The 27,255-nt window shown below is 38.2% G+C and overlaps 1 protein-coding gene across 4 annotated transcripts in view; it reads right to left on the bottom strand.

Annotated features, from left to right (window-relative positions):
* KLHL32 (kelch like family member 32) overlaps positions 1 to 27,255 on the bottom strand; it is a 215,734-nt gene that overhangs the window by 172,549 nt on the left and 15,930 nt on the right. For all 4 annotated transcript variants that reach the window (XM_002817169.6, XM_024248574.3, XM_054557906.2 and 1 more), the window contains exon 2: positions 792 to 879. In XM_002817169.6, coding sequence (XP_002817215.1) covers positions 792 to 814 — 23 coding nt within the window. In that variant the 5' untranslated portion in view covers positions 815 to 879. The remainder of the gene's footprint in view (positions 1 to 791; positions 880 to 27,255) is intronic.

Genomic DNA, 27,255 nt, shown 5'->3' with positions numbered 1-27,255 from the left:
GCCAAGCTCCTTCCTGCCTCAGGGCATGCCCCCCTTCAAATCTCAGGTATACAGCCTTTCTCAGGAAGGCATTTTCTTGCTCTATCTATCCTGTACTTTTCCTTCAGAGCACTTTCACAATTATTTTTGCATCGTTACTGGTGTGCTTATTTGTTTAATGTCTGTTTTCGCCATAGAATATACATTTTAAGAGGGAAGGAACCTTATCTGTTTTATTCATAGCTGGGTCCTCAGCACCAAGCAGAGTGTTTGGCTTAATTAATATCTATTAAATAAATGAATTATTAAAAGGAAATGTTGTGAGCATTTTGAGAATAAGCATTGTACTCCCCAAAGTGATTGCCTTAGAGGGGGCTCTCCCTCTCTCTCTCTCTCTCTCTCTCTCTCTCTCTATATATATATATATATATACACATCTCTCTATATACACACATCTATATATATATACACACACACACATATGTATGTATAGTTTTTTGATTCCTTTTTTATGTCATATACCTTTATAGTAGCATACCTTATGTTTGAGGGAAGTTAGCATCCTAAATAAGAAAAAAAGATTAAAAAGTAGTATCATTCAAAGAATCAGGGAACATATTTAGGTTTGAAAAATAACTAGGTCACAGCAGTTAGTCCTTGTGCCACCACAGTAAATTCACAAAAGCTCTGACTAGTTTGATGATTTCTTCAAATATGCATTAAGCCCCTGCTTTGTGCTTGATCCTGGAACGTGCAATGCACTTATTTCAGGGCTCACTACAGCATGCGAGGACATATCCTGCAGGGCATACCTGAGGCAGCGTTCAGATGGCATTTTCCAGCTGGGTTCCTCAGGTTCTCAGCCTTAGAAGTGTGCAGAGGAATCAGCAAGCATTCCAGCTGAATAAAAAGACAAGAGAAAAGGGTGCATTGAGCTAATGCAGAAAAGCACACTCTGGGTCTTCCTGATGCTAAAGTTTGTGAATTCCAGGGAGGCAGCTTGGAGAGTTTTACTGTCCACATAAAACATTCTGACACAATGCTCCTTTAACAAACAAGTAATTGTTCTGGATATTTTTAAGTGTTTTCACATTATTGAAGCTTCAAGGACTAGGAAGTAAAATATGTTTGAGAATCAACAATAGTAATTAAGTGTTGAAGTAAAAATTAAAACAAGAGATGGGATGGCCAAAGGAAAAAAATTAAGATTGGATAAAACAAAGATACAATGATCTAAACCACAAATACTAGTTGACTTGTCATTTATAGAGATTTTATTTTCCTTCCAAATATGATTAGTGGAATTAAATTAAAATCAAGTACCTCATGGCTAAGTGTCTACAGAAATATAATTTTCCATTCAAGAAGCAGATTTCTGAAAAGTAGGTGGAAAAAATAACATATAGAGAGAATAAAAATCAGTAGGAAATGAAAAACAGATTCTTATAGGGGCTTCAATATTGCATGATTGAAATATATAACAGGATGCAGTTGTCAGGCTTGAAATTGCTCCTTGGCTATTCAAGCACACTGATTCATTTAGTCCCTGCCCCCATCCCCTGTCTTTGTTTTTAATCACTGGAGTAACTCTGACTAGAAAAATAAATTATTTGAATAGTCTGGGTCCTGGTCCATGACTACACTTTACAACCCTCAGTAGAGGGTCTAGCTCCCATTTTCTAATACACCCAAGTGGCTAAATTAATTATAATCTGGATAAGCTAAATGGGCTTCCTTCTGTCTCAATTTTATTTTGAAAAGCAATAACAGGAGGAAAATTCTTATGAAAGGAAAATGTTAAGCTGTGCCTATTTCTGATGATTTGTATAAAAGAGAGAGCTATGATTTACAATCTGAGTGAAATATAATATTTGTTATATTGTGTACAAACCCTCAATGGGTATGACTGCATAATACTTCATACAGTATATCATAGTTGGTTAAGTATTCCATTTTATTGAACATTAGGTTGTTGAGTTGCTTTGAACATTTTTCACACAACTAAATTTTTGTTTCTTATTTTCTTTTTTTAATTATTAAAAATAGTATGTCTCTACTTCCATTTATTTCTAACTTAAGTCCGGACAAACCTAAAAGTGAGTGTCATTTTTTAATTGCTCCATTATGACTGAGCAGCACTGGCAGTCAGAATAATTCAAGGCACGTTGTTTAATTAGCCAAGAGACTTGCTTAGCAACCTAATGTTGCTACAGTGTCCTTTCAGAATCTAGGTTATAAACTCATCTTTTGTAGCCTAACACAAACGCCAACAGGCATGGACACTTGAGCTTTAAAACTGCAAAGAATATTTATTACTATAGGGAGGTGTAACACCTTAATCTTTCTGAAAGTCCAGTGTTTTTAAAACACTCCCAACAATTGAATGGAGAGCAAAAATCCTAAAGTAATCTCAGATTAAATGGCATCTAACTAATAAATCTAACTTGATATGTTTCATTTCAAATATGATCATTAAAAATAATAAGATAGATGAAATTCTCTTTTACAGACATTTATCGTTTGGAGACCAACTCACTAAATCAGGTGTTTTCTAAAATTGTTGAATCATAATCTGCTATATACTACAAAGCTTAGGGGAATGGACACCATTTTAAAGGTGAATTAACTAGGTGCCCACCAGTGGTAGACTGGATTTAAAAAATGTGGTACATATATACCATGGAATACTATGTATTAATAGCTATAAAAAAGAAGAAAATCTTGTCCTTTGCAGCAATATGGATGCAACTGGAGGCCATTATCCAAAACGAATTAACCCAGGAACAGAAAAACAAGTAACACATGTTCTTCTCACTGCTAAGTGAGTTAAGCATTGAGTATCCCTAGGCATAAAGATAGGAAACACAAACATTGGGGACAACTAGAAGGGGACTGGGGGCATGGGCTAAAAAACTCCATTGCTCGTTACCTGAGTGATGGGATCATCCGTATCCCAAACCTCAGCATCATGCAATATACCCATGTAACAAACCTACACATGTACATGCTAAATCCAAAATAAAAGTTGAAATTATTTTTTTCAAAAGGTGAGTTAAAATGAGTTAAGGATTAATCACCACTGGAAAAGGTTTGTTATATTTACTATTTTTACTACATATTATTTACTATTTATTATTCCCTATGTCCTCCATATATTTATATACTTGATTAAAATATATATATTGAATTAAAATTTGTTAGCAAACACATTTGTTTTTGTTTTTGTTTTGTTTTTCTGTTGAGACAGTCTCACTCTGTCGCCCAGGCTGGAGTGCAGTGGCGCAATCTTGGCTCACTGCAAGCACCGCCTCCCGGGTTCACGCCATTCTCCTGCCTCAGCCTCCTGAGTAGCTGGGACTACAGGCACCCGCCACCACACCCGGCTAATTTTTTGTATTTTTAGTAGAGACGGGGTTTCACCGTGTTAGCCAGGATGGTCTCAATTTCCTGACCTTGTGATCCACCCATCTCGGCCTGCCAAAGCGCTGGGATTACAGGCTTGAGCCACCGCACCCGACCATATATTTGTTTTTATAAAAAGTTTCTCTCACCATAAATAGAGTGAACAACATGGCTACTTGTAAGCTCCAGGCAGACACCTCTTCTTCCTCTTCCCACCTCCTTGCACTTTTTCCCATGCCTGGTATGTGGATTAACCCAAGGCTGTTTTCCCCTACAGCCCAGGGAGATCCAGGCCAGTCTCCTGCAGTTCCCCTCCTCAGAATCCAGAAATAATCAGAGCTGAGCCAGCTGAGTGGAGCATTAGGAAGCAGAGCAATATGAAAAAAGGCCAGAGTTGCTCTCCAGGTAGCCAGCATTTAGGGCTGCTCACACACTCTCAAGAGATAGAACTGCATTTATTACAAACCCCAAGGGAGTGCTATGTGGGGCTGGAAGCAAATGAGGTGGCTCTCTTTCTGTCACTTAAGAGTGATCACCTTTGAGATCTCTTTCAACTGTGACCATGTACAATCTTCTGAGCCATTGGCACGACAAAGATTCTCTTCCAGACCAAACTCTAGTCAGGCTCCTCTGAGCTCTTTTTCAAGTAGGCCCTGTCCTTGGGCATGTCCTCAGGAGCTTTGTGGTCAACCACTGAATAATGAAAATATTATTTTGGTGAACAGAGAATTTATTGATTTTACTGAACATTTAAAGACAAGGAATATATAAAAATAGTTAAGAAAACATGTTAAAATTTTAAGTATCCATCAGCCTCTCAGTTCAGCTTAATGAACCCAGGAAGGAGGAAGGGATTTGCCTCTATTGCATAACTACTATAAAAAAGCAAGGCAGGGGGGGTACCAGAATAGCTACCCCAAAATATGCCTCCTCAGCACATGGATCATTTTGACCTAAAAGCCATTGAGAACCAGCAGATGCAGGAGTAGCTCTAAACACAGGGTACCGTTTTCCTTTTGTAAAGAAAATTTACATTTACAAAGAACATTTTCATAATTTCTTTTTGTAAATGAAGGTCTCTTCCTCTCCTGGACCAGGAAGAGGAGGACTCCTAACTCTTATCAATGGAGAAGGTACTGACTTCAATCTGCACAACAAACCTTACTCAACAATTCTTGTTTACAGTACTTTTCCTGGTCATCTTTCTGTAACTTGTCTTTTCCATCCAGAAGCCCCAAACCCCTTTTCCTTTGATTATCCTAAGATTGTATACAAGGCCAAGTTCTAACCACTCCTTTGGGTTAGTCATCACTGGGTGCCCCCACGTGTATCTGTGATGAACATGGAAATAAATTTGTTTGTTTTTCTCTTGTTAATCTGTCTTTGGTGGTCTAACATATGGAGGCCCTGCTGAAAAATCTAAGATAGATAGAGGAAAAAAGATTTTTCCCCCTCCCCTACAACAGGCATAGTGGTTTTCATTTAACAGTGTAAAAGTTCAGCTACTGTAGTAACTTCTCAAAGTGAGTAATGACCCCCAAAAGACTAGTACCACAAATTTCAGTCTTTGTGATTAAAAATAAAACCAAATAAATCCAGCTTGCAAACAAAAAATAAAACACACATTTTACAAAATGAAGCTGTTTGCACATATCGATATGCAACTAGGCTAGGCTAGTTTCTTACCTTTCCCAAGACTCAATTTCTTCATTTTCTAAAAATACAGATAATACCACCTTATCACAGGGCTGTGTAGTGTATGTAGTGTACCTACTGCAAAGGCTGACACATCACAGGGTCTCAGTAAACATCATTGTGTGTCTTCTTTTGTTATAAAATACAAATAGGAATCATGTAGTGATTTGCTCCAGTGACAGGTATCTCTGTGAATTTTTTCTTTTGTTTCACTTTTTGCTAATGCAGTTCATATGCCAAATACTAGTGTTTTTAATACCAAAAATGTGTATAGCAGCAATCCTTCAAGGACTGTTCTCAAGACAACTTTACAGCTGGTGAAGACTCAGACCCCCATCTCCAAGCTCTCCAGAGGAAGTTGGGCATTTATCCCCAGAAACACAGCAAACATTTCTTAAAATATAGGAATTTTTTCACATAATTGAAATTATTTACCACCCTCACCCTTAGGAAATATTCATTAGTGGAATGTCCTCCATTTCTGGTAAGTCTCTTTTCAAATATAATCTGGTACATGGGATTGATGGGGTCTAACCTCTTTATGGTCTTTATTTTTCTTAAAATGTTTCAAAGTTGCTAGAGTCTCACTTGGGTTTTTTTGAAGTCAAACTTGAAAATATATTTACACAGACAAAATAAATATCTTATTAAACCATAACAGTGAGCAAGTGAAACATGATTAAGCCTTCCAAACTAGCTGGCTAGCTTTTAATTACTTACTTCTAGTTGATCTTAAAACCGCCACTGGCAAGTCACATGACTGAACAATACATAACTAAACTCCCACTAGTTACCTTATGGGTAACATCTCTGACTATGGGTCATGGTAGTAACGGTGCTTACAGTTATTTTTCAGAAACTAGGGGGCAGCTTTTGTCTAGTTCAAGCCAGTTGAGACCTTCAACTTCACAAGTTGGTTGCACAGGTTGGGCTGCAACAGCTGCCTGAAGAGGGACCTTTTTGATATCAGAGAACCAAAAACTCCATTATCACATTATGCTAGTGCCACCATTTTCTGCACATATATACTATGAAGAACCATATAGCTCAATTACCCTTGTGCAGAAGCCCTAATTACCTCACCTTTCCGACTCACCAATCATCTTTCCCTATACTTTAGACCTCTCCACTTTCTATCACATACATACCTCCAAGCCCTATTTTCAGAGAGGTGGATCTGAGATTTATTTCCCTGGCCCTGCACGTTGCAGCCTTGTGAATAAAATCTTTTCTTTTTTGCAAAAACTGTCACCACAGTGATTGGCTTGCTGCATACAGGCAGAATGAGCCCAGCCAGTAACAAAAGGGGGAGGAAAAAAGTAAGTGTCCTATATGTCTTGATGACATACAAAGAAAGAAGGACCAGACAAGGTAAGTTAGTTTAATATAATCAATAAACATAAGATACTAAAAATTAAGCTACCTTAATTATGTGGATGCATACCAATCCTACCAACATATAAGAGACTGGTGAAGAACTCAACTCTGACCTTTTTCTTCTCTTGCCCAAATTCCTATCTAAGGGGTCTGGGGAGTCAGGCCCTACAAACCATAAAATCTCATCCGAGGGGTTTTACTTAACCCTATATAATGTGGCTTACTTTCCAACCTGACTCTGGCATAATATCACATGGCAGATAAAGAAGGAAATCAAAATATTTTAACCCCAAATATGTTTTCTTTGCCATGTCTTGAAATAGTCCTCCAAAGCTAACTCTTGTGGGGAAAATCTACATTCTGAAGAGAATCCCCTTACTTGTCCTTCATTTTTTTCCTGATCCAGGAGACAACTGACTTACAATCTATTCTTTCCGAAGCCTCTACCTGGGGACTACTTCTGTATAATGAGAACATTGGTCTCCACAACCCCTTACCTTAACCCAGACATTCCTTTCTGTTGATTCTAGGTCTTTAGACAATAATTAAACTCTTTCAACCAAATGCCAATCAGAAAATCTTTGAATCTACCTATGACCCAGAAGCCCCCACTTCCAGCTGTCACACCTTTCTGGACCAAACCAATGTACATCTTACATGTATTGACTGATGCCTTATGTCTCCCTAAAATGTATAAAACCAAACTGTATCCTGAACACCTTGGGCACATGTTCTCAGGATCTCCTGAGGGCTGTGTCAGGGGCCCTCACTCATATTTGGCTCAGAATAAATCCCTTCAAAATATTTTACAGAGTTTGACTCTTTTTGCCAACACTGGTTTATTCATGCTATTATCACATATTTGTTTAATAATGTTTTAGTGTAATACTCCAATAATACCTTATAATTTTTAAAGAGAAAAACAAACAGAAGTTTATTAACATGTTCAACATAAATACATGTGGGAGCCCCCAGTGATGAGTAACTCAAAGGAGTGGTTAGAACTTGGCCTTACATACGATCTTAGGATAATCAAAGGTAAAGGGGTTTTGGGCTTCTAGATGGGAAAGACAAGTTATGGGAAGATGACCAGGAAAAGTACGGTAAACAGGAATTGTTCAGTAAGAATAGGGAAAATGCCAGTCCTCCTCTTCCTGCACAGGTCGTCATGTGAGTGGCAGTGCAGGCCTTTCTCAGTGTCATGTTAAAAGGAAACGATGGTGATGGCAATGATGATAATGATGAAGATGATAAAACCTTAATGAAACATGTAATAAGTGTCCAGCACAGTGCTAACTTCTCCCTACCTTATTTACTATCCCTATTCTGTATGGATCTGGATAATAAGGCATAATGAGGTCAAGGAATTTACTGAAAGACACACAAGTAATAAACAGTGAAATCAGGCTTCAAATCCAACAGAGCCCATACCCTTAACCACACCTAACAGTAAAAAAGGGAACCTATTCTAGGACACAGTCATACCTTGAAGTGCTAAAGAGACCAAAGACCAACAGCCTCAGGCACCTAGTACCAGGGCAGGAGAGCTAAGGCAACATCAACTTTGAATCAGTACAAAGGAAGTTTCCAATAATCTAAGATGCACACAGACTATGTAAGGTAATACCTCTGTCACTGCAAGTGAAAAATAGGACCATAAAATACTTGGCATTGTTCTGAAGATGATTCAAATGCTCGTAGGCCTTCCTGATCCACAGAAACCAAAGGCCAAGGATCAGAATCTGCAACCACTGCATGCTAGTGTCTCCCAAGGAGGCCCTGATGTGAGCTGAATTGTGTCCCCCCACAATTCATGTCTTGAAGCTTCCAATACCTCAGTATGTGACTGTGTTGGAGATTTGGCCTTTAAAGAGGTAATCAAGGTTAAAAGGTTACTGGGTGGGCTCTAATTCAAAATGACTGGCATCCTTCTAAGAAGAGATTAAAACACACGCGAATACAAAGGAAAGACCGCGTGAGGACACAGGGAGAAGGCAGCATCTGCAAGCCAAGGAGGGAGGCCTCAGAAGAAACCAACCCTGTTAACACCTTGATCTCAGACTTGTAGCCTCCAGAATTGTGAGAAAATAAATTTGTGTTGTTCAAGTCACCCAGTCTGTGGTACTTTGTTACGGCAGCCCTTTGCCAGTCTCTTCCATGCTACTATGGCTCAGAAGCTGTGCCGGGCCTGCAGACCACATTACCTCCAGGTCTGGGATGGTCTGTGCTCTGCTCAGACAAAGCTGGACCACAGGCATGCTGAGCAATCCATGACGTTGGAGGCCTCCTGGGGCCTGAGACAGTGCCCTCTCCACTACTGTCCTTTTGGAGCATCTGGCCCCCAGCTTTCACTTTTCCAATCAGTGCTCATCTTTCTCTAGGCGCTAAACCCCACCACTCTTGGAAGAAATTTTCTCTGGGAAGTTGCTTTCAACACCCAGGCATATAATTTGCTTGTTTTACCAGAACACTCCCTTCCAGCTTTCATAAGTACTGTGGGGGCCCAAGCAGAGAGGGATGAGGGTCCAAAGTGTAGACGCACAGCCATATGCTTGAAGCACCATCACCTCCCAACACTCCATCCCTGAGGCCAAGCTGTGTGTGCACCTGCATGCCTTCTGCATAACTTAGGGTGATTTTTTTCCTTGGCACTCCTTCTACCAAGCTACCTTCCATGGGTAACCCACTAGTCTGTCAGATATGACCCTTTCTGAATTCTTTCCAATGTAGTCCTGCTGCTGGATCTACCCACAGAGGGAAGGGGAAACACTGCCTAGCTCCACGTGCTGAGAGATGTGAAGATCCAGTTCCAGCCAAGATAACTGGATACATGATGGTCAAATGAATACAGGCAATAGCTCTTGGCCCACTTGTTCATCACACTGCCCTGCTTAAAGCTGTTGAGATAAAGTCGAACTTCTTAAAATAGTACCCCTGCCAACACTTCCAGCCTTGTGTTTTACCACTTGATCCTTCTTCTTCTGGTTACAGTCATATAGACATACTCATCAACACTCAATTGTTCTCTACCCTCAGGGTACCAGTAACTGCCATCTTCAATGTTTAGAACTTTCTACCCCTCCTTTTTGCCTGGTTAACCCCTATTCATCCCGCAGGTTTCAGATGTCACCTCCTCTGGGAAGGTCTCCCTGATCCTCCCAGGTCACAGTTAATTACTCTCCTATATGATCCAATAGCACCTATAGATCCCCACTCACAGCATAATCAGCACTCTATATAATTACTTGTTGGGGCGGGGGATCTATTGCCCTAGTTTCATTTCTACCCGTAACCCTTCCCTAGACAATAAGTTCTTTAAGTGAGGTGATCATTCATTCTGGAATGGTTACGTTTTGCATATTGTCCCAGTGCAATTTACTAATCACATCCCATTTGTTCTCTTTTGTTTCCCAGTTTGGATGATAAATTATCTGGTCATCCTGTCTATATGGGCAGGATCCACATCTATCTTGCTCACTGGTTTAAATCCTCATGGACTACCATTATTCTTACAAAATCCTCCAAAGCAGATAAAGTAAAAGTACAATGTGTTCTGTTTTAAAAATGAGGAGCATGACAGATTATTTGCATATATTGAATCATGATGTTTTAGTTTGTATTATGAAATTCATTCCATAAAATAATGTTACACTAAATATTAAAAGTTTCTTTATATAAGAATAAGGATAAGGTATCTAGTCACCCTCATGAATACAGCTGGAGACCTTGGGAACCAAATTAAAATATAACGTGTAAGTTATTCCAGTCACATTAGCACACGCCTTTTCAGCTCTTATTTTAATTTAATTTTTAGCTCCTTCACTCCTCTATGAATAGAAACATAAAATGCATGGATCGGTTACACAGTCTTGTCAAAATAACCTAACCTGCAATTATAACTTCCTGAGGTGCTTTTTAAAAATATTGCTATGAAAAATTTTTTATTAAGGAATTTCTTAAAGCTTTCACACCAGTTAAAATTAAAATAAATTATTCATCTTCATCTTTATAGATGACACAATGTAGATCTTGAGTGTTTTGCTAGTATAGAAATTATTTGTATGATAAATAACATATTACTTTACAATATGACAAAATCAACATGCTACATATATGTAATTATTTTAATTAGAAAGTCCTGTATTAAAAAGTTCTTAATCCAATAGCAAATGACCATTCTCCAGTGATTAATTTTTGCCTTCTAGCAAATAGAAAATATGAGATTTAGAGTTCCCAAATTTATGATCTAGACGTAACCCAGACTCCATTTTCAAATAGAGAAATGCTCTTACTTTTGAATTTTAATATATAGACTGTTCATTCATCAAATATGTGCTAAGCGCTTAATACATTTCCATTAATCATTGAACTAGATATCAGGAGTGACATAAAAAGATTAAAAATAGTCTCTGTCTTCAAAGAGCTTATAATCTTTGGCATAAATCAAAAAGCTTATAATCAAAGGCATAACATCCACATTTGCAGTTACCCTAACAGTATAAGACATTCTGCATTTTCTTCTATCGAGAGAGGTACAAATTTTCCTCATTTTAAAATGTCTAAAATTGGAGGTGTATTTTAAATCACTATATACCTTAATGTGCTACTATTTTTTGCCTTGAAAAACCTGATGTGCTTCCTACATCTGCAAGAAACATTAGAACTGGGGAAACACTGTTGTTCAAGTGCCTACATATGGGCTAGGAGTATGTATGTACATGTGCTAATACACTTAATTCTTACAACAATCGAACATTATAAGAATTAAATGAGCTTTTTTCCCAGAAGAAAAAGCAGAGGCTCCGCAAGCTGAAATGCTTAAGGTAAAACTGGTAGCTGCTGAAGCTGAGACTCAAACCCAGCTCTTATATTCTGCTGCACCACTTTATCCTACCAAAGGAGAGGCATGTGGGTTAGAATACTGGGTAAAGACCAAGTAGGGGAGCACTAAAGGATGGAGAGAAAGGAGAAAGCTTTCCAAATGAGAAGCACAACACACTCAAAGATATGGAGACCTCCAAGCTATACTTTTGTAAAATGAGAAACCTGTACTACATGGAGATGCAGCATGGTATACTGGTAAGAAGAGTGGGTTCTGGAAGAAGACTGTTGGAGGAAGAGGTTTATATTCTGGCTCCAATAGTGCTTACGTGACCTTCATGAAGTTACTACATTTCTCCACATCTCAATTTCCTAATTAGTAAAAGAGGTATAAAAATGAAACTTACTGATATGGTTTGGCTGTTTCCCCACCCAGATCTCATCTTGAATTCCCAAGTGTTGTGGCAAGGACCCAGTGAGAGGTAACTGAATCATGGGGGCAGGTCTTTCTCATTCTGTTCTCGTGATAGTGAATAAGTCTCATGAGATTTGATGGTTTTAAAAAGGGGAGATTCCCAGCACAAGCTCTCTTTGCTTGTCTGCCACCATATGAGACGTGCCTTTCACCTTCCACTATGATTGTGAGGCCTCACCAGCCATGTGACATGGAACTGTAAGTCCAATAAACCTCCGTCTTTTGTAAATTGCCCAGACTTGGGTATATTTTTTGTTGTTATTGTTGTTTGAGATGGAGTCTTGCTCTGTTGCCCAGATTGGAGTGCAGTGGTGCAATCTTGGCTCACTGCAACCTCTGCCTCCCGGGTTCAAGCAATTCTCCTGCCTCAGCCTCCTGAGTAGCTGGGATTACAGGCACCCACCACCACGGCCAGCTAATTTTTATATTTTTAGTAGAGACGGGGTTTCACCATGTTGGCCAAGCTGGTCTCGAACTCCTGACCTCAGATGATCTGCCTGCCTCGGCCTCCCAAAGTGCTGGGATTACAGGCATGAGCCACTGTGCCCAGCCTCCGGTATGTCTTTATCAGCAGTGTGAAAATGGACTAATATACTTACCAAAAGGATTCCAGTTAAAAATGGCAGATTGAACACATATCCATTCAAATGTCTGCACTGAATGCAACTCACACCCTGATTTTAGGAAACATTAATTTAAAGTATTTTTTTCATCTTTCTTTTGAGGAAATAACCTCACTGAAACTATAGCAAAGAGATGAAAAAACAACAATAAACCCCCAAGATCAAAGAGAAGAAATTAAAAATATAAAACGTATTGAAGATAGAGAACAGAACAGATGGATGCATAATAACTGACTCAGCAGGAGACAAGAAAGGCAAATTCCAATCTGGCAATGGGCAATTCAAAGAAAAAACTTAATTTGCATCAAAGAATATATATCCAAAAGACTCAGGAACCAATGGTATGAGTATGAGGTTCATGCTGTGGATTGAATGTGTCTCCCCCAAAATTCAAGTGTTCAAACTCTTATATCCAATGTAATGGTATTGGGAGGTGGAGCCTTTGGGAGGTAATTGGGTAATGACAGTGGAGCACTCATGATGGGATCAGTGCTATTATAAGAAGAGACAAAACAGAGCTTGCTTCCTCTCTCTTTTCTCCACAATGTGATGGTCATCTGTAAACTAGGAAGCAGGTCTTCCCCAGACATTGAATCTGGCAGCATCTTGATCTTTGACTTTCCAGGCTTCAGAATTGTGAGAAATATGTTTGTTGTTTAAGCTACCCAGTCTATGGTAGTTTGTTATTGTTATAACAGCCCAAGCTGGCTAAGGCAGTTGACAATAGAAAAACTAGGAGAAAAAAATCTATTTAAAAAGCAGTTTGAACTCCTAGGTCCCTTCCCCTAATCTGCACTACATGGTTACTGTCCGTCTCATCCCAGTGATAGAATGGATATTTTCTCTCTAGACAAAATAAAAGTATCTCTAGAATGGGGAATGCCAGGTTCAGTGGAGGGTAGAGGTTCCATCTGAAAAGCAAAGAGAGGGAAAGTTTACACAGAAAACGTGGAGCCCCTAAGCTTTCATGTTCCATTCAACTTCCAGAATGCCAGCAGCTAGGTTTATATCATCCAGGGAAATTAGAAGATTACTCTCTGGGGAATATAACTAGGCCAACACCAAACCTAAGAAGTCTGACATCATAGGTTTCCCAAATAAATGGCTCAACCAGATCACTTTATGAGGTAATCGCTGCATAACAAGCCTGCCCATGTGCTCAGAACTTCCAGCCAGCTTTTTTTTCTCTTTATTATGAGTGAATATCCAAGCATCACCAAAATTTTGAAAAGAACAGAGAATTATCTAAGCAAAAAAAAAAAAAAAAAAAAAATTGAAGGAAAGAAAACTAAAACAATTTTTTCCACTGTAGTCTTCCATATCCAAACAAATTATCAATTTTTTAAAGTCTAAAAATAGAATAAAGATGTTTCCAGACTTGCAAAGTACAAGCAATTATCTCCCAGGCATTGTTTCCCAGGAAATTATTAGAGGATGTTTTCCACCTAAACAAGGGAGTATATATTGAGAAAAGGAAGACATGTGATTCAGGAGACCAAGGATTCAACACAAGAAAGAGATGATAGGAATTCTCAGGTGCTAGTGAAGGAAGTTCCCAAACTACAATTATTAAAAACAGGCAAACTGGAGGAGTTCAGAAAGATCCAGAAAGACTTTGACCAGAAGGTGAAACAGAAAACCTAATGTGGTTTCTATCAATTTACAGCTAGAGGAGAGTTTGAGGATTGAATTGTTGATAACAATATAAAAACATAAGCAAAAAAAAAAAAAAAGACAACTATTAATGAAAAACAAAAGTAGTGCAAGAAAGGAAAAGTAATCATGGTTTGATTATATAAATAACATTTAGATTGTCATAACCATATAAAAATGAAATAATGATTCAACCAAAGTATCAGTGTAACTAATTGAGAGAATGGAGGGATGGGAAACCTGTATTTATGATGGGGTGATTTTAGGGAATGAATGAAGAAAGCTAAATTTTCTTTTCTTTTTTTTTTTTTTAGGATGGAGTCTCACTATGTCGCCCAGGCTGGAGTGCAGTGGTGCAATCTCGGCTCACTGCAACCTCCACCTCCCAGGTTCAAGCAATTCTCCTGCCTCAGCCTCCTGAGTAGCTTGGATTACAGTTATGTGCTACCACACCCGGCTAATTTTTGTATTTTTAGTACAAACAGGGTTTCTCCATGTTGGTCAAGCTGGTCTTGAACTCCTGGCCTCAAGTGATCCTTCTGCCTCAGCCTCCCAAAGTGCTGGTATTACAGACATGAGCCAACACGCCTGGCAAGAAAGCTAAATTTTCATCTTTTTTCATGGGAAACCAATCAACTCAAACATCAAAAACCAAGACTGGCAACATAAGCATGCTACTGAGAAATACGGAAGTAAATAAAGTAAGTTCTCACATACATTACTGATAGATTCTTGGAAACAATGTATAATGAATCAAATTTGTAATCACCTGATGGGGTCTTCTTGCCTGCTGCACAGACAAAACTAATTCACCAAGACAGCAGTATTATGGTAGAGAAAGAGTTTAATTGATGTAGAGCTAGCCAAGTGAGAGGACAGGAGTTTATTACTCAAATCAGCCACCCCAGGAACTCAGAGGCTGGGGTTTTTATGGGTAAGTTGGCAGGCAGGGGACCAGGGAATGGGTGCTGCTGATTGGTTGGGGATGAACTCACAGGGTTGTGGAAAACAATCCTTACGTGCTGGGACAGCCTCTGGGTGGGGGCCATAGGCCTGGCTGAGTCATAAGTCATGGGTCCTGGTGGAGTCAATTGGTCACCAGAATATAAAGGTCTGAAAAACATCTCAAAAGACCAATCTTAGGTTCTACAATAGTGATGTTATCTATGTGAACAACTGGGGAAGTCATAAATCTTGTGATCACCTTGTGATGATACCTTTACTACAGTGCAGTAAACGATTATAGAAAGGCAAGCTATGCTCACCTCTTTACAGAATTCAGGCCCCTCTCACAATCCTAATCTTGTGGCCTTTCATTAGTCTTACAAAAGGTAGTTTCAGTCCCTGAACAAGGAAGCATCAGTTTTAGGGAGTAGCTATTATGATCCTTGCTTCAAAGTTAGACTTTAGCTAAATTCCTCCCATGGTTAGCTGGGCCTACACCTAGGAATAAGTGAGTCCAGCCAGCCTGTGAGGCTAGAAGCGAGATGGAGTCAACCATGACAAATTTCTCTTGCTGTCATATTCTTTACAAAGGCAGTTTCAATTTTACCATAGGCTAATTCATAAAAACAAGAGTTAAGTTCCTATGGCATATTTCTGGTCATAAAAAGTCACCAAACTTCTTTTAAAAAATGCTCAAAACACTTCTAATATTAAACAATGAAATGAATATGAGCTATACATACATTTAAGAAACATTAATAAAAACAAGTAAGATAATTATTTACTCAATTATTCCAGTTCAAGGTCTTGGGTGGCTGAAGCCCATCCTGACAGCTCAGGGCAAAAGACGGGAACCCATCCTGGACAGGATGCCATCCCATCACAGGGTGCACTCACACACACTCACACTCACTCATTCTGGGACAATGTAGACACACCAATGAACCGAATGTGCACATTTTTAGGATGTGGGGGGAATCGAAAGTACCTGGAAAAAACCCATGCAGACATGGGGAGAATGTGCAAACTTCACACAGACAGTGGTCCCAGCTGGGAATCAATTTTTTTCTCTGATTGACATTGTAATGAAATGGCATTGAACAAAACAACACTACTCCAGGACCTGCAGTTATCTAAAAAAACAGCTAAAAGAATTGAAAGCAGTTGCCTCTTCTATACTTCTACATAACAAGCCTTGTGGATTATTTGACTCTTTATATAACACTGGTAAAAATAAAAGCTAAATTTAAAAAATATATAAAACTTATCTCACAAGGTATACAACTTAATTAGCTAAATTATAACTAATGCAATTTATGAGACAGACAATTAAATGAGACAATCCAAAGTACATATCAGTTTTGGTATGCATATTGCTCAATATTAATAGTGAGCAATTAATATTATCTTGATGATGATGGTAAGATGACGGTAGTGATGGCAAACTCTAAGGTATCAGTAACTACCTTACCAGCGATGGTTAAGGTACAAGGTGTGGGGTGGCACAGTGCCCAACATGCCCCACATGGCCCAGCCCTCTTTGGAACCTATTTAAAATAGACCTAGAACCAACATACTGCTCACCTGACTCTGAGTATTAGTCACAAACTTTCCTCCTGCTGCTGTCCCCTTATAGTACCCAACTTCTAGCCACAGACACTAGGTAAATGCAGCCCAAATTCATAATACTCCAGGAACAAAGTATATAGGGCTGTTGACATCTCCTCTCATGCAGACAGCTCAGTTTGTTTCCTTTGCCTGTACCCAAGCTGGTCCTGGCTTCTTCCCTGTCCTACTCAGCCTGTTGAAGTCTCCCTTATCATCAAACAGAGACCATGTGAGTCTGACCCATGTATATTTTTCCATTGTTAATAATACAATTTTAAATATCATGTTTTAAATTAGAAATTTAACCACTTTATGTTTAGATCAGGTCACAGTTCTAACCTAACTTACAAAACATTCAGAATTACATGTTGTGTGAGAAGTACTTTTTTTTTGTTCAAACTGAGTAATTTGTATTACAAGGCTTTCTTGAGTTTAAGAAATCAATGACAGCTATATGCACATGTCTACCCCCAAAACTGCATTTTCTCACTATCATCTCATGGGCTCTCAGATATAAGAATGTCTTCTGTTGTGGAATCAAAGTAGAACAAGAGTAGTATGTGAAATGCCCTTGTCTTGTTACTAATATCAATGTCTATGGCAAAGAGGACAACCCTCAGCTATTCAACTAGTTATGTTAATTGGTGTGATGAACATGCTAATTCTCTCAGAGAAATTTGGTTTTCCATGAAAACACATCTGGCCAGGTTGAATAACAAAGAATTTACTATAACTAGTCGTTCACTAACCATTCACTCATTCACTCACTCACTCAACTCATTCAATATTTAAATAGCACTTACCATACACCAGGAATGCATATAAAGGAGTAAGATTAAAATGATTTTGTAAAGCAAAGTGTCTGGGTTTTTTTTTTTTTTAACGTGACAACTGATAAAAGCTATCACTTAGAGCATAATTTTCTTTTTTAAAAAGAGATGTAAGGTAGAAGAAAGAACGTGGGCATGAGGTGAAGTTCCTTCAGCTGGGCTGAGCTTCATGTTAACTGACATCTTAACTATGAATTATAGGGGCAGGGATCACATCCCACTCTTCTCTGTGCTAGAATGAGCTATGTTCCTGGAACACTTACTAATAAATGTATTGTTTAGGCATTGTTCTTGTTTAGAGAGCTAATGGTTTTTTTTTTTTTTTTTTTTTTTTACCACAAACGTAGAAATTTCAGACACCTCCAAAAACACTTGCCTCTGTCATTAAAAATGTGCTTCTAAGTCTTTTACAGAATATGCACATAATTCTAACAACTTTGAGATATCAAGACCCAAAAGAAATCAAAATTTCATTTTAATTTTTAAATTATTATCACTTTAAAACCTTGGCTTTGAAAAACACACTGTGGCTCAGTTTTAAGACAATATTACATTGTCCTGCTTTTTACAGAGTAACTGAACAGCAAGATGAGGCACTTTGAAAATATAATGAGCACTCAAAACACTAGCCATAATTTTACTATTAAAAAAGAAAAAACAATATTGATTTAAGTAAAAAATTTTTAAGTCAGTATATTTAATTCCAGTTATTAGTGGCAAACCATTTACCTACTGAATTTCCTTTCCTTAGTTTTACTACCACTAAATACCTTTGTGAAATATTAAAATTTAGGAGGGGAAAAAAAGAGAGAAAAGTTATGCTTTCGGAATCACAGTACCAGTTACACTATGAATATTTAAACAATGCAAAATCATTAATCTCACCAGGGAACTCTGAAGATATGATCTTATGAAAGTAAATAAGAGATGTCATTAATAATCTGTACAACCCCACTGTGAGTCAGTCAAATGGAAAATATTCACAATTTTTAAAAAAATAAAAATGAGATTATCAAATACTAACTCAGTCAACATTACACAAAAAGATGGTGGCAAGTCTACACCTGTGGAAAGAAAGGCTGGTGGGGGTAGATGGTGGCAACATTAGAAATGAACCCAGAGACACTGAATCTGGGTAAATGAACAAGGATAACGAGTGTGAACAAATGTGAAGGATGGCAAAAAGAATTGCATGAAGAGAAAACTGACTAACTAGAATATCAGAGCTGGAGCTATGGAGACTCAATTCAAATGAAATAAAATGCATAAAGATTTTAGAAAAACTCATCCATTTGAAAAGTTATTAATTCCTACTATGTGTCATTACCTTTAGAAGACACAGTTTAAAACAAGACATGCAATGTCCCTATTTTCACAGAACTTACATTCTAAGAAGAATAAACAGTAAATAGACAAGAAAACACTGGATAACAATGGCTGCTAAAATGCACAAAACATCATGATGTGATTGAGTCAACAGGTGTTTACTGAGTTGTCAGGGAAAGCCTCTGAAGACATGAAATTAATCTAAAATCTTACTTATGCAAATATCAAAATAATAAAAAAGATTCTAAAGTCGGAGATAAGAAAGTTTTCTACATTATGTTTTGTAATTTCAGAAATGTTTGAATCGCTACATGACTTTTTGGCATGAGTCAGAAAAAGAGGAGGAGAGTGGAGTATGTTTTCTTGGCTCAGTCAATAGGCTTGTGTGAGCTCGACAAGTGGGAGGATAAATCTCAGAGAGAATTGCGTGGGGGAGGTGGAGGGGAAAAAGGCTGTCAAATCCATCACAGTGACTGAAGTCAAATCCTTCCTTCATCAATCCTAATTTTCCTAATGCACAAAATCTATGATCACATAATGTTGTTTTTTAAAAAAGTGTATTCTCTAACCAAGATGTTATTGCCCTTTGTGATATCCTGTACTTAAAACTGCTAAATACTATTAGTGAAAATAAAACCATCATGTTTATTTCATGAAGAAACAGACCCAAAGTATATCCTATGATTTCAGTAATTGTGTATCACACACAAAAAAACAGACTTGTCCACATAAGGACACACCTACATCACAAAATTTTTCTGTAAGTCTCAGGAATCATCTGATGTCTTGGTTGAATTTTTTTTCTCCACATTATTAAAAACAAAAATATTTGGTCTCTCTGGAGAAATGTCTAGGAATACCAACTATGATGACCTACCAAGCAGAGGATATGAACCAAACCTCAAGTTTGACGTACAAGGTGAAATAACTTTCCCAAGATCACCAATCTAATAAGTGGTAGAACCAGGATTGGAATCCAGGTAAGTCTGACTAAAATTCACACCCCTCATTGTACACTGTGCTGCCTCTAGCATTAGCAGCACAGAATAGCTAGACTTCAGGGATTTTCCAGAGAGCAAAAACTCTCACAATTGCCCAGTAACCTCTAAGTAACCTACAATAGACAATTTTCTGAAAAATGTTCATTTCTCTTCTGGATCCTCTAAAATCTAGCCTTGGATTCCAGAAAGGCATCTAGCCAAACCAAACGTTTAGGAGCATCATACAATTCATTTCTTTATGCCAAGACCAGAAAGAAGTCCCTCTCAAGGATTCTCTGAAAAGGACACTGTGTAGTATCCTTTTGACATAAGATAAGAGTGCAAACTTTGTAATCAAACTGCCTAGTTTCAAATCCCCAGCCACTACCATTGTGACCCTGGACAAGTACTTAATTCCTCTCTGCCTCAGTTTCTTCATTCTATAAAATGTGATTAATATAATACTACTTACCTCACAGCATGTTTATAAGAGTTTAATGAGTCAATGTAATTACTAAGAACAATGCAAAGAGCATAAAATCCGTGAAAGTGTTAGTTTTAATCATTATTATGCCAGAGTACAAAAGGCAATATACCTTCCCATCTGTACTCCCAAGTTACCATCTCTGTATATATTGAGGTATGCCATCAATAAAAGCATCAGAGAAGTGATGTGATAACCCTGTAAAGATGCTTGGAAGACACTGCTCATGACATTAATCACACAGTGTCCTTTTCATGAGAATCCTCGAGAGGGATTTATTTTTGGTCTTAGTATAAAGAAATAAATTGTATCGATGTTCCTAACATGTGGTTGTGTCTTATTTATGTTAAAATAAAAACTTTGGACAAATTAAATATAACAGAGTTTATCTGAGCAATGAACAATTCATGAATTGGGCATCACTTGGAACTAGAGGAGGTTCAGAGAACTCAGCTGTGCAGTGAGAGCTGCAGGCTTACACAGGTTGAATGCAGAAGCAAAACTAAGAAACTACTTGATTGGCTACAGGTAGGTGTTTGCCTTATTTGGATATGATTGGTGGAAAGTCCCTAGTTAGTGGTTAGTTGATGATTTCAGCTAGTTATGTTTGTTTCATTTTACTATTAACACTGGTTTCGTTTACTTAGGAAGGAACCCAAGGTGCTGGAGCCATCTCAGCCTAATGGCCTCCCAAATAAATTTCTTTTAACATTTACAAATGCTTTAAATCAAGAAAGTAATCAAGCGGCTTTTTTTTTTTTCACGATGACTACTAAGGAAGTTTAGAATTAAATATGTGCCCACTCTTAATAAGTATATAGAACCCAATATTTTTCTACAATTCACAGCTCATTTTATGGCCGTTCCCTTTGTTTTTCTTTTACCATCATTTCTCATTTGTTAACCCTTACACTTTTTCCCCCTAAGTAACCAGGGTATAAAACAATCAGCCAATCCAGAGGAACAGTAAAGGGAAAGATGGGAATATATGAGCTGTTATCTCATTAGGATCTACTTTAGGGTCTAGTTGGAGCAGGATTGGCACAAATGGCAAAAACATAAGATGAAAATTACAAATTCAGAAGTGGCCTGCCACTACCATGCTTTCTCCCACACTTTGTCCAATTATCAATATTATAAAATATCCAGGCCCCTGTTCCTCACTACCTATTCCTCACAAAACAATTACAATAATTCCTAGCTCATAGCAGTGAAGTGACAGATTCTTGACTTAAGAATCAACAAGTAATTATTTAGTGGTCACCATATCCAGGCACTTCTAGGTTCTTGGGACATATCAGTGAACAGAACAGACAAAATGCCTGCCCTGTGGAGCTAACTTTCTACACAAGAAGACAGATAAACAATAAACATGGCAAATAAGTAAGTGATATGGTGTGCCACGAGATAATAAGTGCTTTAAAAAACTGAGCAACATAAATGGGATCCAGATGAAGGATTCATGTTAAAAAATTCTTTTACCAGAAACTGAAAATAGATATTATATATCTATTCTTAATGGTTAGATTGGTCTAAAAGCAGATATCACTTAAAACAAAATATTTAAAATATTTTTTCCTAAATAACTCATGTTTTAAATATCTAAAAGCTTACTAATCCTGTTGATACTTCTTTGGTAAAGTGAATATTTTTCCATGAAACAAGATGAATCTCATCTTATCATTCGTGTAAACCCTTATATCCCAGCCATTTAAGTAAAAGCTAAGACCCCAGAAAACGTTAAAAACCATTCTTGCCTGGCCTTATACCCCACACCCATAACTGCAGAAACTTCAACTACACAAGGAAGACCAGCTCCTCAGTTCCAGGGTTTGTCTTACTAACTCCCAAAACCATAATCACCCTGTCAGCCTCCACATTCTCATTATTCCACACTGTACAACAATGCCAGCCTCTGAATCTACTGATGTAGACACCAAAGGGGCCCAGGTTCATGCCAAAAGCACTGAACATGGCTCTAAAGCCTGTGACTCCCCCGGGAAGCCACCACCCACTTCTCTGAAGAAGACACTGCCCAAGAATGCCATTTCCTACAATGACCAAAATTTTAAGTGCCAGTGCTGCCCAAGTCACCAATGTTGTGCACTCAGGATCCCGTAGGGGTTTCAGTAAAACAATGCTTAAATTTTTTTTCCTACCCTTGTTAAAGCACCCCTCTCTTTCTAGGACTTGGTCTTGAGTCTGAGTAGACTTGGGCAAAGGGACGATCGAGTGTAGGCACTGTGCTGCACTTGGAAATAAAACTTTTGCTCTGACATTGGCCCACTGGGCTAGAACTAAGTGTGTGCACCTTTCTTCTCTCCACAAGGTCTGTGATCTCTGAAAGGGCCTGCCCCACAGGCATGCCCCAATCTTAGGGTACAGGCTGGGATTTCTGCTCTAAGGGAGTTGGATGTGGTTTTCCAACTCTACAAAAGAAGCATGGTTTTGAGTTATGTGGCATCACGGTAAGCAACAGACAGTGTTAGCATTATCCCTGCCATGCACCATCCGCAATTAGCATAAAGGGCTGGCACGGCCATGTGCTAGGATTAAATGATGATGTTAAAAAACAACAATAAATAAAAATGAAGTAATGGAAGCTGCATCCAACCTCTCAAGGAAATGCTTCCCAAATTAAAACAAAAATATTTTAAGTAGTTCATGACAAGAGACCTAGAAATTCAGCACAGCACATTGGAATTATCTCATAAATGGCACAAGTCATACACTTTAATCATCTATAAAAATAAAGAGTTGTCAAAGTCATGTTATATTCTTAGAATTATAAATTTAAGAGTAAAGATGATCATTCTTCCAATAAAGAAAAGCTCTGTAATTCCATGAAAAGCTCTTTTCCTTCCTACGACCATTTATTCTTCGATGCAGAGTAGATTCAGAAGATTCCACCAAAGAAGATGATGGTATTTCTTTTATTTTCCCAAGTACAGCAAGGCTATGGTATACAGTTTACCGTCACTTCACAGATTTGGAAAGTGTTGTGAAGTCACCAACAAATCTCGTCTTCTAACTTCACAACTTATTACTCATGTAACTTGAACAAGTAATATAGCCTTTCTGAGCCAACATTTATTTCTCCATTAAGACAGAGGTAAACCTACATCCCCCACCATACTTTTGTTAAGACTAAATGACATGATGAGTTTGCAAGTACTTCCTAAACTGTGAAGTACAACATGAACATACAGCATCATCAAACTCATTCTACTACCAAGGCAGATGGGGCCACGGTAGTAGAATATTAAGTTATTAAGTTATGTTAATGACTTGGGAAATCTAATAAAACTAATGTGTTCCCCACAAACAGCATTCCTTAGAACCATATTACATAGGTCTATTGTAAAGAAACTTAAAAACAACTGTTTAAACTAGAGGAAGTCCATCATCCTTGCATAGCATTTTAAGCCAGAATATCTCAATAAAACAAGAACAAATATTTTATTCTTGCCTAGGCTTTTTTAGATAGTGCCTTTATTCTGATACCTTGAATTCATGCATGCCTCATAGGTAACATTTTAAATTATTTAAACACCAGTTAATATTACTGGTGTCGGCATGATCAGTAATTACCATCTTAATCACAGGCATCTAATTCCAGCTGCTCCCATCTTTGATATAATGATGAGCAACAGCCTGGAGGACAAGAACTGACAGGGAACGAATACAGCTGGGGGTCAAATTAATGCTGGTGGTGAACTAGCTTTCAGTGAGAGGCACATGCTGAAAAATGAGACCACGAGTTGAGAAGGAATTAATGTCCTGAGAGTTTTGTACAAAATAAAATATTTTCTGAACATGAGAACAGCTTTTGAATCTAGATCTAAAGAAGCTGGCTAAATAAATCATACCTCCAACAACCTTTTCAGTAATTATAAAAAGAATGCATCTGCACACTCATTCCCCTGCCAGATATGACTTTTCCCTTCCCCAGATGGCTGGGGCAAGTGTCTATGCATATGGCAAAAGAAAAAAGCAGGAAGCTCGAAGTGTTTAACTGGAAAAGGAAGCAGTGAAGGCTTATGAAATGTGTTCGTGCGAGGCACTACAGGGGCCGCAAAGCCAAAGAAGAGCAACCAGTAAAGACAAGACCTCGGAGACCTGGGTCCTCGTCCAGTCTCTGCTACTAAGGGTTTCACTGGCCAAGCCAGTTTGTTTCCCTGGGCTTCTGCTTTCTCATACAAAATGTGGAGGAATCCAATTAGATCAGTTTGTAGGAGAGTTCTTTACAGCTGATGTGAAGTTATCCAACATCGGGGGTCAGCAGTAATAAGTAAAACAGGTGTCAGCCTGTGTGTGGGTGAGAAATCTCCTTGGTAGAACAGTATAAAGGTTTTTTTTTAACTTCCTCTTGGAAATAGAAGTAAATATCATATTACCACACAGGTCTTGTGTGAATGACACCAAGAGACCAACCCTCTAAGAGCTGGTTCTAGAGGAATATGAACTCTGCATTTACCATAAGCCAAATCCATTTTGAGGAAAAGAATAATGGCCCTATCACAGTCCTTTACCCCGGGATAGGTGTTGAGAATGTATGTGTGTGTGTATAGGCATATGTGTGTATGTATGTGTATATATGTGTGTGCATATGTGTCTATATGCTGGTATGTGTATGTGTGTTTATGTATGTGCATATATGTGTGTGTATGTACAGATAGAGGGTGTGTGTGTGTGTGTGTGTAGAAGGAGCATGAACAATCCATCTCATTTCTCTTTTCTCTTTTAGCCTACAGTCCCTCCTCTAAATCTCTAGCCCTGAATGCTTGATTTAATTTTTAACCATGGCATGTGGGCAAGAGAGAGGTGAAACAGGGTGCTACACATTACTTAGGCTTGATCGAAAGCCATTCTGCCATAAGGAGTGATTCTCTGCAGAATGAGGACAATAAAAAACCATAGAGATGGAGGTAGAAAGGGAGGTGGTGGCATCAGAACAACCTGGGGAAAGTCTTTTTCAATCTCTCTATGCTTTCTCCCCTCTCTCTTCTTCCTTGAGAATCAAATATGACCCTGAAGGGATATTTTGAATCTCACACACACACACACACACACACACACACACACACACACCCCACAGCTGTAGCAAGTCACTGCTACTGATTTCTTGAAGTGGGATAAAAGATTGAGGATTTCAATTCTAATGACCTTTCCAGCCTCAACACTTTAAGACATAGCTTCTATCATTTATATACTATCAAATTAAGAAAACACACATAAGATAACCAGAGAACAACAAAATGCAACTCTCCACAGCTAAATGGCAGATTAGATGAAGATGTCTAGAACAAGGGAAATTATTGCATGGTAGAGCTAATCAGGAATGGTTTCATGGAGGAAATGGGTATTGAGCACAGATGGCTTGATGCACAGATTTTGGACTGAGATTGAGGTGAAGAAGCATGCTGGGCATCTGGCAGGTGCGAGGTGGCAGGAGTAGCTGGAAAGGATGGTGAGGGGGACAGCAGTAGTACAGGGGCAGCATCAGTCTGGGCTGACCCAGACAAGTGGGGCCAGCAGATCTTGGGCTGCAAAAGGCAGTGAAGCCTAAGCTAACAAACATTGACTGTGGAGTAACCACTGGCTGTAAAGCAGGAGAATGTTAGAGCAACACATGTGCTTCAGGAAACTCTTTCAGATCATGGCCCAGGATAGTTAAGAACAGAGGGTTCTAATGGGGTTCCATAAACAGACCTTACCTAAGTTACTATATATAGAGTATATATGCCAATCTTTTTCTGCATTCTTTCTCTGAGACCATATTCATACATGCATTTTGCATAGGAATAAGGATCTGGACCATTTATTTGATTCTCAAAAAGTTATGGGACAACCACTTCCTGCACCTGACCCCTCATCCCAATTACACACAACAGAGAAAAAGTAAGAGGTCAGAGGAAAGTGCTCCAAATTTTTCTTGGGGGTCGGTCTTCTCATTGCTTAGATGGAACAGATCAGTAAAGGATAAATCAGAGAAAAAAAGCAGCTATGTGACACAAACCCAGGTGATCCTTGTGCAGCAGGGAACCCCACAGAGGCTCCTGAGAGGATACTTTCTCAGGCTCACTTATTCAAGAGATAGTGTAAGAGGGGCTTTCGTGGATTACGTGAAGTTGACTACAACATCTAGTCCTACCTCAATTGTTTTTTGGTTATCACATCATATCAAACCTCTTCTGCTTAATAAAATCAATGCTTCTCAGAGCCATCATTTCATTTGACTAAAATGTAAGGCACTCAGGAAACTTATTTAAGAATCAAATCAGATTAAGTATGGTTAATTCTTAATGGGAATAAGAACAGGTTTTTCAGAAAATACATGATAAGTAAGAATCATGATATCTCTTAAATCAAATATCAAAATGCATGTTTGTTTCACCACTTCCTAGAGAGAAGCCTTAGTATTTGGTAAGAATATTTCTCGAAGTTAATATTTTTGAAACCAGTGTCAACCCAGGTGGAAAGAACAAAATATACCTTTTTCATTATCTTTATTAAAGTAGTGCTGACTTGAACATGTGAATCATAGAAGTTGTACCTTTTAAAGCATTTTCAAGGAAATTTATTTTTTAAAATTTCAACCTTGTAAACAAACCCTTGAAAAGACTTGAAAAATTGTTTACAAAAGTACAAAGGAAGAAATAATGGCTAAGAAAGGCTAATAAGCAATCAGTGCCACTCTACAGTAAATCCTAAGGTGTTAATTATCTGATTTCCAGGACTACGCACTTCACGTTTCTATTTTTGATTTGTACATTTCACATCATCTATTACGCTTTCCATTCTCTGAATTCCAACAATTTGTGCCTGTGTTAGTGATGCTTACCTTATGCCTACATCACAATTATGGGTGTATTATTGTTATATCTTTTCTCTCTGCTGTTCTATGAATGTATTCAGGGCATGGAGCGCCTCTCACCTCACTTCTATATACAGCATCCAATAACGTCTGCTAAATGAATGAGTATACAGCATTTAGAGAGTAAGTACGAATCTTACTACAAAGTCTGGTGTGCAAGAAACTGTTCATTTGCCTGTT

The sequence above is a fragment of the Pongo abelii genome, chromosome 5 (genome assembly GCF_028885655.2).
Source record: "Pongo abelii isolate AG06213 chromosome 5, NHGRI_mPonAbe1-v2.0_pri, whole genome shotgun sequence".
NCBI lineage: Eukaryota > Metazoa > Chordata > Mammalia > Primates > Hominidae > Pongo > Pongo abelii.
This window is presented reverse-complemented; position numbering and strand designations above follow the sequence as displayed.